General features: G+C 51.9%; 1 protein-coding gene across 1 annotated transcript in view; it reads right to left on the minus strand.

The window, feature by feature from the left end:
* The window catches only part of LOC103807963 (astrotactin-1-like), a gene marked incomplete at its 5' end in the record, with an annotated part of 31,578 nt that overhangs the window by 15,615 nt on the left and 3,591 nt on the right, over positions 1–12,372 (minus strand). The window contains 7 exon segments of the mRNA XM_009080714.1: positions 342–416; positions 8,154–8,238; positions 8,434–8,601; positions 9,420–9,569; positions 10,604–10,711; positions 11,160–11,306; positions 12,059–12,372. The exon segment at positions 12,059–12,372 is cut by the window's right edge and continues 21 nt beyond it. Of these exon segments, the coding sequence (XP_009078962.1) occupies positions 342–416; positions 8,154–8,238; positions 8,434–8,601; positions 9,420–9,569; positions 10,604–10,711; positions 11,160–11,306; positions 12,059–12,372 (1,047 nt within the window).

Here is a 12,372-nt window from a genome sequence, read left to right on the forward strand (position 1 = left end):
GAGCAGGGAAAAGTAGGATGGCCTCTCCAAATGCACACAAATGGCCCCCCCCAAATCACATGTAATTTGGGTAATAATAATTAAAAAAGGCACTTTCATTTTCTGCAGAAATCCTCCTTCAGAGCCTAAACCTTGCTCTCACCATGACTAAAGAGGAGGAACTGACTGCAGGGCATCCAGCATCCCACATGACAGCTGTAGGAGGACCTACCCAGCCATGCTCACATGTCCCCAGGAGGTGGCACAGGACAGCTGTGCTCAGCCCTGCCAGCTGGGCTACCTGCATGCCAGTCATATTTTAAGCCCCAAAATGTGCTGACCAAGTTGCCTTTATCACTTACCGAAAAATCTTGTCAGATGGTTGCTCACCAAGCACCAAGTCAAAGCCACGCTGGAAGATGGTGTATGGCCAAGGCCTAGAAGAGAATCCCAGAAGCATCACATTGGCATCGTGTCCCCACTGCCACTCACAGCCCAAAATCTTTCCCCTGCTTAAACCTCAGCTCACATGCAGAAGAGTCCTGGGATGAGACAACTCAAACCAAGCCAGGACAATGGGATAAAATAGCCCCAGATCAATGATCTTAATTTTGGGGTTCCTACAACATCAGATCCTCACCCCAGCCCCAATGTGCCCATGGGCCAGTGGCATATCACATCCATTATTTTGGGGTACAGTGCACTCCAGATATCCTCACATTCCTGTGCACTTGGGTATCACCTGTCTGGTCCTGTTTTAGGGATTTGCATCACATCTATTGAACTGCAAAACCAAAAACAAACTGCAGGTGAATCCTCCCTGCAAGGGAGAACATCAGGTCCAGGACCACAGTTACATCACCTGCCTTATTCCCCACAGGCTTCATTGTTCCAGGAGGGGAGCTGAGGAAGCCTCAACCCCTGTGGGACTTTGCAAAGGAGGCTGGAAGACAAGCAAGAAGCTTAGAGCCAAGCAGGAGGTTGTAGAGCTGATGGCTCCATCTTCTCTATCCCTGCAGTCCTAGATAGCACAGGGTGATGAGTGGTGCCCTTTGGTGGGACACCCATGGCCACAACACCTTGGGACAAGCACTCATGGGGTCCAACGCCAGTGTCAGAGCATCATTTGCAGAGCCAGGTTGACAAGAGACCCAACTATGGTGGGCTTTGACTCAGGCAACATGAACCCTTCTCCCAAACCCATAAACTCCAAATCCCCTTTGCAAGAGCTCCGAGCTGGGGAGAGGAGATTTTCCATCCCGTCGCATCACTGCTGTTAAAATTCAGGGTGAGAATCAGGTGCCATCGACAAGCCCAGGGATTTTCTTCAGAGGCAATTACAGCTCTCCTGCACAAGCACTTTAATTTTTAATCTGAAGTTATTTCAGCAAGGACAAAAATAATAATAATAAAAAAAATCCTGATTGCAGGATTACAGTGTGCCGTCTCATTTCCTCACAGGGATACAATGCTGTTTTCCAGCCCGGCCGGCTGGGAGCAAGGGATTACATTCAGCCCACAGATAGGATTGCCCTGAATGAGGTCAGATTCATCCAGAAAGAGATGTGCTCCTTGTGTCTTGCCAACACCTTGAATGCTCCACGCCTCCGCCTTCCAGCACTCCTGCAGATGGGTTTTATTCTTGCTTCTGAGAGCACGCGGGGCCGGGAACAAAAGCAGAGGCAAGGTATTGTTCCCCGTTGGAAAAACAGTTGTGAAGAGCTGCTCTTGGCTTGCAGTGGAGCTTGGTGCTGGGGCAGGTGCTGTGGAGGCATGGTGGGTGCCACACGTCTGCCAGGCAGAACATCTGGCAGCCCCTGGATGTCAGCACACATGGGACATGCAGCCAGTGTGCTTGGAACCACCTGGGAGACTGAAATCAGCACCCAGGCCACGTTGTGTTCACCTAGGGTGAAATTTCCAATTGTGGCTAAAATTCTTGTGATCAAAGAACCAAAGAATGGCTTGGATTGGAAGGGTATTTCAAGATCATTTCCTTCCAACCCCCTGCCATGGGCAGGGACACCTTTCACTACACCAGGTTGCTCAGCCCCCCAGCCAACCTGATCTGGAACACTGCAAGGATGAGTCATCCACAGCTTCTCTAGACAACCTGTGTCAGTGTCTCACCACCCTCACAGGGAGGAATTTCTTCCTAATATCTAATATCTAATCAAACCTGCCCTCTGTCAGTTCAAAACCATTACCCCTTGTCCTATCCCTACATGCCCTTGTAAAAAACAACGAAGTCTTTGAGCCAGGGAAGAGGTTTGCATGCTCCAGGAAGGGACTGTGTGGCATCTCCCCAGCCTGCCCCACTTTGCTTTTACTTGAGGTCACAAAAAGACCATTAAAAGTAATGTTCAGCCTTTAGCTATGTGCCCACATGGCAGGGGAGTGCCAGTGCTGCCAAGCAGTATTGGCTCTGTGAGAACATGGTACCTTCTGTGGGTAAGCCCTGAGACATCCTCTAGACAAGAATTCCAGCTCAACAAGAGACACTTATCCATCCTCATTTCTGAGAAGGCTCTCCAGCAGCTCAGTGCTGACGTTTCCACCCATGCACTCTTGTTGACTTGTGCCTTCTGCTGCAGAGGATGGGGCAAAATCTCCTCCCCCAGGCACACCTCACCTCCACTGCTACCTTTTGCCTCGCATGCCTCTGTCACTGTTTCACCTCCTCCTTCCTCTCCCATGCATGTGAGTGTGTTCCCACATGGCTCTCTCCCTCCCTGCTTTCTGTGATCACTGGAGGCAACTTGCTGCTCTGGTTTTTGTTGTTCTTGGTGGGTATTTTGGTTACATGTTCTTCAGAGCTCACAAAGAAAAGTGGGACTGATCAGGAGTTCTGCAGCTGATCAGGATGGATTAAATGTGCCAGAAATGACAGTTCTTGGCTCCCTGCAAGACATGACACTCAAGTAGGCTTCTGAAACAACAGAACAGGGCAGCTGAGAAACAGCAAACTCCCCACACTCAGTCAGCAAGTTCCCACGGCCAAAGTGCTGCCAGTGCATCCACGGGAAAATCTTCAGACCTCTTGTCTTTTTCCAGATGGACTATCAGCTCTGCTTTGCTCCACATCTGGGCTTGAGTAGAAGCTCACAAAATACCTGCTCAGCCCTCCAAACCTGGTGCTGCTGGTGATGCTTTGAATCACAACAGTCTCTGGCCTCACTCAAAGTGCAGCCCCAAGGGGACGAGGCCAGACTGACTTTCACTACAGAGAATCATGCTCCTGCTTGTCCTTGCTACCTGTAAAACTCTTCCAGACAAGATGGGTGGGATGAGGAATCAAAGCCCAGCACTGAGAGATGAGACTGTCACAAGATGAGATTGCCACAAGCTAACCTTGTGCTATTCTGAGAGGGAGCTGGCAGGAGGTCAGAGGGGCTGCAGGAGATGGTCTTTGCAGAAGACATGAGAAGTCACTGCACCTGAGCATGGCTGAAATGCCACTGGAGGAGAATGTGATCAGCTGTTACACACTGAAGTAGGTGACTTCCCATCTGGTTCCCTGACCCTCTGTGCTCCTGGGGGTTTCCAACCAGCATGCAGCACAAGGATGGCCACGCCAAACCCCATCATGGTATCAAAGCACCAGCTCCAGGGAGCAGCACAAAGGTGCTCCCTACACCCCTTCCCTGGCAGCTCAGGAGTTCAAGCCCAGGGTGAACAGAGCAGAGCATCCCCACAGCACCAGCACCCCAGGACACACTCCCCACCACGACCAAAGTGGAGACCCATGAAGACCCAACACCACCGTGATGGGGTAAGAGCAGATGTGCCACGAGCACCAAGATTCTCCTCTCCACAATGCCCACTGTGGCTCCTCCCCAAATTCAGTTTCCTTTGCAACAGCTTTGCTCGGGCATCAGCTGCCGATGCCTCTCCCCTTCCCAGCTCCCCACCCCCTGCCATCCCTTCCAAGCAGCTCTTTATTAAAAATGCTAATGCCGGCACTTTCTCCCTGGGCTGCCCGTAAATCTGCGAGGAGAATGAGGCAGGAGGAGGAGGCGGATGGGAGGTTTGGTGAAAGGATCTGAAAGAAAGAGGAGCTTTTTATCTGGCTGTCCTTCAAGCTTGCAAAGCCGAGGCACACAGCAGGGGATGGAGAGAGGGGAAAAAAAAGAAAAAAAGAAAGACAGGGGGGGGGGGGGGAAGAAAAGAGAAAAAGAGAGGAAAAAAGAGACTTTAAGCTGGAAAAGTGCTGTCCTTGTCACTTCAGCATGTCCCTGGCTCCTCTGTAGGGTGGGGAGTGGATGGTGTGTGGGGATGGGACAGGAGGAGCAGGTGCACAGCCAGGGAGGGAGATAAGTGGGAGCAGAAGAGGCATCATGGGAAGGGGAGGGGAGCAGGGCACAAGTTACAGCACAAATTCAGGTCCTGTGCTGGAAAAAACATCTGCAAGGCTGTGGGTGAGGGGAGAAAGAAGTAACTTGTCCTGCATGGGATCAGGGCTGGGGTAGCCTAGTTTGCCACCTGCTACAAAAGGATGAGAGCACTTTGCCAGGTGTATTCACATCACCTTAAACTGGCTGGAAACCTCCCCATGCCGAGGTGAAGCCTATTCAGTCTCATCAGGGAGTCTGAAAAGGGCATCCAGAGAAGGGGATGGGAAAGCCATGGGCTATCCTGTGATGGATGTAAAGGCTGAGATGAAGAAGTACAAGTGCAGGCAGGTAACAGTTTATTAACAAAAGGCAGAACAAGCTGATTGGAATTTTGGCCAAGTCATACCACAAGAAGAACCACAGAAATTTGGTTTGATGAGCAAACACGAGGCAAGGCTGGTTGGATTACTGGAAACTGCATCCTACTCAGGAAACATTAGAGTAAGAGCCGAAGAGCAGCTAATTAACAATGCATATCAAAGTACAGAGACAGACTGTGAACACACAAACAGCACCAGACAGATTTGTTTCAAACAGCTGAAGAGCAGCACAGGAAAAAAAAAAAAAAAAGCAGCTGATCAAATGTGTCTGCTACACATGATCAAAAAGATCTGCTTTTTTGAAAAACTGGTAAGATTTAGGGACAGGATGCCTTGGGTAAAAGATACACCACAGAGGCATGGAGCTCAGTCTGGTACCCAAAATACACACAACACACAAAGCCTCTCGCTGCCATCGCCAATAAAAGTACAAAGATGAACTTGCCTTCATGAGCAAAATGAGATGCTGCTCAGAGAACAGACACCGAGTCAACTTGTCATCACTGTAAATAAAAACAAACCAACGGCAAAACTATCTAAACCAAAGGGTTGAAATGAGTTTTCAGATAAAAACGTCACTCTGGGAAAACAGAAGAGGTCATAACCAGGACATGCTGCTCCCAAGCACACTGAGGGATTTGGCAGAGCCCTCAGGTCCTGCTTTGTTGACCAAGAGCCAACACAGCTTCTTTGGGGATTGACCTGTGGCTGTCAGTCCAATATGACCTCCAGTATGGGAGGGTTTAGGAGCATATTAGACAAACAGTGGTCAGAAATGATTCAGGCACAGTTGATCTCACCTTGGGATGGGGGAAAGAGCAGATTTGCAGACATCTCTTTCAGGTGAGCCTGCAGGCAACCTTGTTGGGTTAGAGTTGGGAGCAAACAAAAGACAGCATGGCAGCTCAACCTCCACCCCAGAAAACATAAATACCAGCTTAAAGTTACAAGTTATTCAGTTAAACAGACTCTGACAAGATGTTCTGCTAGACCAAAAAGAGTTGTTCTGCTAGACCAAAGAGAGTTCATCACAGTAATGACCACGTGGAGGCCAAGGGTTCACAGGGGACACTGTGGACAGGTAGAAGAGACCTCCAGCATCACAAGTCCTTGTGTGCAGAGCTGCACCAAGCAGCACCTTGACAACAGAACAGATCTCAGAGCAGGAAAAAAACCCCCTCATTAAACACCAAGCTGGCCTCTGCTAGTGTGGACATGCTTTCAAGAGCCCCTAAAAATAGTGGAAGCTGCAGGCAGGGATGTTGAAGTGTGGTTTCAGCTGCTACCATTTTCTGAAGCAAAAATCTGACAAGTTCAAGGAAGAAACACAAACTGACCCCAGTTTCAAGCAGCTCGAGAGAGGAGCTCTCTAAGGATGGTGCTGAAAAGGCCCTGACACTGCAGCATCAGAGCCTTCTCAAGAGCCCAGAGAAGGGCAGGAGGACTTTGACAGCCCCACCATGGCCTAGGGCTGTGTTGCACTTTAGGGAAAAAGAGAACTGCCAGGTTTCTCTGCCCTCAACAGAAAAGTATTTTGGAAATGCTGCACATAATTTGTCACAGCCAACTCTGGTACATAAGAAGAGACCCAAGTTGTACCCTGACCAGGTATGAACACTGTTGCAGGAGGAAAGGCAGTGAGAGGCTCAAGCACAGCATGGAAAAGGCTCCTGTGGGGGCATCAGGTTGGAGCTGGGTCTGAAAAGCAGCCCCAAATGCCCCAGAAGAACAGAGTGGATCCTGAGCACCTTTTGTGTTGGCATTGTTGAGACCAAATCTGGGTCCTGAGCTCCAAACAGGTCCATAGGGCTTCAGGAATGGATTTGTCCTTCCTGCCCTTGGCTTCTCTCCTGCTTGTTATCATGCATATTTTTTCCCAATTCACCTGAAAGCAGCTTTTTCTCCACTTTCTCTTAAGAAGGTGAAGCAGCTAAATGAGGAAAAAGCTAGAGAAGAGCAGTGTGCATGGGAGGAAAAGTGTAAAGCTGCAGACCCACGACCAGAAGCAAAGGAAAAGCAGAGGGGAAGGAAGCAAATGGACTTATCTGTTTTTATTACTTGCCTCAATGGACAGAGTCATTTGCTGCTTGGCTTTTGCAAGGTGGTGGGTCCAGCACACTGCTCTGATGGAGGCAAAGGCTGGCACCAAAGTCATGTGTGCTTGTGGGTGGCTGTGGGCTCTTTCCAACACACTGTGAGTCACTCCTAAACACAACACATCCCAAACCAGACAAGTCCCTGGTGGGGGGAATACTCCCCCCCATGCCCCAGATCTCATCACTCAGTGCCTCTTACAAGTTGGGCACAGAAAAACTGGGGACATCCCTATTTGGCATGTGTCCCTTGGGGACAGACAGGACAGAGAGCTGTGTTTCTGCCTGTATTTACCCACATCTTGCAGAGGTTTGAGGACTTTCACCACATCATCACACAGCACATCCCCAGCACGGGGCCACCTGTGTCAGGAGCCGATCGCTCTGTGCCCAGCCTGACTCAGGGTCCCTGCAGCAACACCCGCCCTTGTCTCACACAGCTGGGGCTCCACTCTGGGTTTGATTGCTAAATTGCCTTTCAAATGATGAAAAGCAGAGAAGGGGCTGGAGAGAGAAGAGCAGTGCTCTCCCCAGGCCCCAGTTCAAAGGGACAAAGCCGGGGCTGGCAGCACAGTGGCACGGTAGGGGTGCCGCCAAGCTCAGCCTTTGATGATTTTTGTCTTCCCACTGTGAAGACTAATAACTTCAGAGAGGGCATCCTGACACGTGCAGGGCTCCACCTACCCAGCAGCAAGGGGGAAAAAATGGGGGTTGGTGGTGCCAGTGCAAGTGGCTCTGGATTTGGGAGTGTTTTGGCTTTCTGTAAACTACCTCCAGCCAGCCCTGAACTGCACTCAGAGACCCATGAGTGTTAAAGCCCAGAGGGAGCACCCCCTGAGAGTCACAGAGAGAGAGGAATATTTGGAGTCCACCACCAAATTGCTGCTGAAGCATCAGAACAACTTCCCTTAGAACTTCTAGGGGTGTAAAGCTGTGGAGCAGACAGCGACTGCTCTGTTCCCTCAGCATCAAAGCATCTGCCCAGTTTCCAGTGGGGATCCCTGCCCGACCTCAGCCCTCCTCTGATGCCTCACACACCCAGACCAAAAGCCCCACAGAGTGCAGGATGCTAGAAGAGTGCTGACAAGGGGAGGAGGAACAACGTCCATCTTCTCCAGGGGGTGTTTACTCTAAAATGTGACAAATGGTCTCTTCTACATCGCTTCTGATTATTTCAAAGAACAGAAACCCTCACCTCCCGCAGACCTGCTGCAGAGCCCAGTCGTGCACTGACTTTACAACCCACTGTGATGCCTCTAACTCTTTCATCCAAGAAGTTTACCACAGCCCTGCTGTGCTGCTGTTGAAGCCCAGCAGCTCGTGTGAGGACAGTCTGAGCCTGGGCACACTGTGGCAGATGCACTCACCCCTGGTTTGTTCCCCACTCGTTCCGGATGCAGAGATGTTTATGCACAGGGTCCTTCATGTAACCTTCATAGCAGAGACATTCACCTTTGGAGAAAGGGAGGGGACATGAGGGACAAGACTTTGTGCTTCCCTGCCAAACCCAGCCTGCAGCCACCCCAGGGCACCTGGCAGCTCTGTTATTGCACACAGAGCAAGGTGAGGAAGCATCTTCCCACCACAGCTGGGTAGAGGAGGCAGAGGTGAACTCCCAAAACCCACCCAAACTGCCTGACCACCTACCAGTCTCAGGGTCACACTGGTGCTCACAAGGGTCAAGGAGGCGCCGGGCACAGAGGTCCAGGGCCCAGGGCCCACTGGAGTTTTGTTGGGAGAAGAGGACAACCTGTGCTGGGTTCAGCCAGTCGCTGGCATCCAGCTGGCTCCCCTCCAGCAGGATGAACCTGCTCCCTGCCACCGAGCAGAGGTAAGTTAGTGGTGGCAACCTGCTGCTGTCCCCTCCATCCCATGATGGTCCCCTGCATCCCATAACAGACCCCTCCATCCCATGGTTCCCCCCATATTATGATGGGTCCTTCCATCCTCTGCCCATTCACTCCATCCTGAAACAGCCCCTTCGGTCCCACTATGAATTCTCTGTCCTGTGCCCATCCTCTCTGCCCTATGACAGTCTCCTCCTTTCAATATGCATCTCCTACATTCCATGACAGCTCCTTCTATCCTCTGTCTGTCCGCTCTGTCTCACAACAGCCACCCCCATCCCACTCCCATCCCCTCAGTCTCACACCTGTCCACTCTGTCCCACACTGTTCTTCATCTCATGATGATCCATTCCATCTCAACCCTATCCCCTACATCCCACAACAGTCTGCTTGGTCCTATGCCAATCTCCTCCATTCTGCACCCAACCCCTGTGTCCAGTCACAGTCATCTCCATCCTATGTCTGTCCCTCAGTCCTGTGCCTATCCCCTCCATCCCTCACTCCTACACTGGCACCCTCCATCTCACACTTGTCCCCTCTCTCATGGACCTATCCCCTCCATCCCTTAACAGCCACCTCTGTCCTACACCCATCCACTCTGTCCTGTGCCCACCCCCTCCATCCCATGCCCATCCCCTCTGTCCCACACTGGTGTCCTCCATCCGTGCCTGTCCCCTCCATCCTGCACCCATCCCACACCTGTGCCCTCCATCATTCCTTCCTCTCCTCCATTTCACCTTAAAGAATGGGGCAGGAGGAGGTGAGTAAGACCCATGGGGTGCTCACCATCAGCAATGAGGTGCTCAGGGACGTGGAGGGTGATCTTGACAACAAGGGGGCAGTTCATGTGGGAAGAGCACACCAGGCTGATGACACAGCTTGTCACACTGATGAGGGTCAGCGTGGTCTTGTTCACAGGGCTCCGGGGGGACCCCACTGCAAAACATGAAAGCACAGTCAAACCTGTGGGACCCAGGAAGATCTTGGAGTGCAGCCAGGGGACCTCAGGGTGCAGAGCCCAGCCCCCTGGAAATCCAGCATGAATCCAATCCAATGGAGTCACTTTGGATTTTGAAGAGGCATGAATGAACCTTTGCCATGGGACCCTCCCTTTTGCCCACTGAGGCCAGAGTCTTCCTGATTGCCTGTAGCCCAGGCTCTCCCACACCCAGCACTGCAGCAAGCTGAGAACTTTGCAGCAGCAGAGCTTTAAAGTAGAGCTGAGATACTGAGGAGAAGAAAGGTATATGAAGTTTCCTGGTTTTCCCCTCTCTTTCTCAGCACTTCTCTCGGGTTAATTTTGTCATGACAACAGGCTCATGGATGCTTTTGAAAAAGCACTGGAGACTCCTAACTGCTCCAGGCACACAGGTCTTTGACTTTTAATCTTTCAGCTGAAGAAGCTCAGTGCAAAAAAACTGGCTGGAGACAAAGCACTGGTCAAAGGAAATGCCTCCCAATCCCACCACTCCCAGAAAAACAAGGCATCATCCAGCAAACAAGGGAAAACAGACACTAACTCTCCTCTTGGGAGGAGAAAACCTCCCAAATGGATGGTGCAGGACAGTGGGGCAAGACTCTTGCCTAGGGACCAAGACTGTCCCCATCCTCTGCTGCACGTGCAGCTCGTATGCGCACGGTGCCGGAGCGAAGCTGCGGCAGCACCGTGCTGAGCAGCAGCATGGGAAGGCACGGACCAGCCTTTGAAGCATGTTACTCATTAATATACACCAGTGCCAGGCAGAAGCCTCCAGCAAAACATCAGAATTCATTTCATCCTCTGCTGAGAAACTCCACTAGGGAACAGCAGCAGCCCACTGAGGAGCAGGGATCGGTGCCTGCCTGTGGCAGCTGGGATTGCACCTGGGTTTCCATCTTTTGCCAGTGGAAAGCCTCCAAACACAGAGAAGCAACAGCAAATAAGGCAAGAGGGGTCATGGCTTGCCACCCACCTCTGCACCTACACCCACCTCGGCTGCGCCTCCGGCTCCGCGAGGGGTCCGTGTAGAAGGTCAGCTGGGGATCGGTGTCTGCCTCTGTCCCTGAGTCCCCTTCGGGGTTGAGAAATGCTGAGCCAGCTGCAGGGGACACTGAGTGTAATCATGGCAGGGCTGGTACTGTGCCACCCAAAGTCTTGGCATCCTACATCACCCTTCAGGGAAAGCTTTGCATTGAAGACCAGGAGCCCCATCTGCCAGGCACAGCAGGGACAGCATCTTCTCCCCTTCCCACCACACACAGCCATGCCCCTCCACCATGGTTCCCATTACCCTGCCAGGTTTCCCCATGGCTGTGCAGTATCCTAAAATATTTACCATGGCAAACACCCTCTGCACCTTTGCAACCAACCCACCCACCCAACATCCCTGCAGGCACCATATTTTCTGCTTCCTCCCACCCAAACCCTCCTTTCCATGCTCTTGCACAACTCTGGCCTTATTTCTCCATCCCAGGAGAGGCTGAATAGCTGGAGCATGAGTGGGTGGGAGCTCAAAGCACCCTGTCCACCCTGGGGACCTCCCCTACCTCTCGCCTTGTTGTTGATGCGCTTGCGCTGGCTGCTGGAGGTGTGGGACAGCAGTGTGGTCTGCTGGTGGTTCGAGTCCACAGGGCTGGTGGCAATGATGTTGTCCTTGTACTTATTCATCAGGGACAGCTTGGCATTATCACTCCCTGAACAGGAAGAATTGAAGGCAAAATCTTTCAGGGATAAAGACTTTAGGAGGTCTCAAGAGGGGGAAGGTAAGAGAGAGAAAGGGATTTCCTTGGATCCATCTCCAGTATCTGCATGAGGTGACCAGGGTAACATGGCCAGTGGGCCAAGCTGCCTCCAGCATATCCTCATGAGCAACTCAAAGCCTGAAGGGGACCAGCACCTCCACCAAGCTACCCAAAAGCTGAGATTTAGCATTCAGCCTCTTCATACCCATGTCTGTAAACAAAAGCCCTGGAGAGCTCCAGGAACCATGGACTTCCCAAACCATACCTCAATTGAGAAGGCTCCAGTTGGATGACTCTGTTAGTAATATGGCCAAAGAACAAGTATGTTACAAGCCTCAAAGGGTCTCTACTGGTGATCAGAAGGCAGTGTTAACTCTGAATCATACTAAAAACCTCAGCTGAAGAAGACACCAGAAATCTGGGGATGCAGAAGGAAATTTTGGAGGTCACCATGGAGTAGCTCGGAGGGTTCTGGTTCTTCACCAAGCCACAGGAACCATAGCCCTACCCCTCAAAGCTCCACCTTGTGCTGTCCCAGCCACATCCCACTCAGCAGGGACTGCTCTCAACTGGCTGCATCCTCATTCACCATCTCACACCCAATGAAAACCCAGAGAAACATGGAAAATGCTCAAGGGAAAACACATATATGGAACCATGGAGAGAAGACAGACACGAAAGGATGGAGCTCAGCCCATGCCCACCTGGCGTGAGGTCCATGCTGGCCTTCTCATTGCAGCCCTGCAGCGAGTCCAGCGTGCGGGTGACCTGGCTGGCGAAGTCCTCGCCGCCGTTCATGCACTCGCGCTGGAGGTGGTGCCGCAGGTCCGTGATGTCGTACTCGTAGCCGTCCAGGATGGGAGTCTCGCGGATGCTGAGCGTGCCGCTGGAGTTGTGGCCCTGCACGCGGGCGTTGCGCAGGCTCTCGCGCCCGTGGCCGCCGATCAGCACCGAGGGGATGTAGTGGATCTCGTTGGCTGCTTCGGCACTCGCGCTCCTTTGCGGGTGGGGGGCACGG

The sequence above is a fragment of the Acanthisitta chloris genome, unplaced genomic scaffold (genome assembly GCF_000695815.1).
Source record: "Acanthisitta chloris isolate BGI_N310 unplaced genomic scaffold, ASM69581v1 scaffold14388, whole genome shotgun sequence".
NCBI lineage: Eukaryota > Metazoa > Chordata > Aves > Passeriformes > Acanthisittidae > Acanthisitta > Acanthisitta chloris.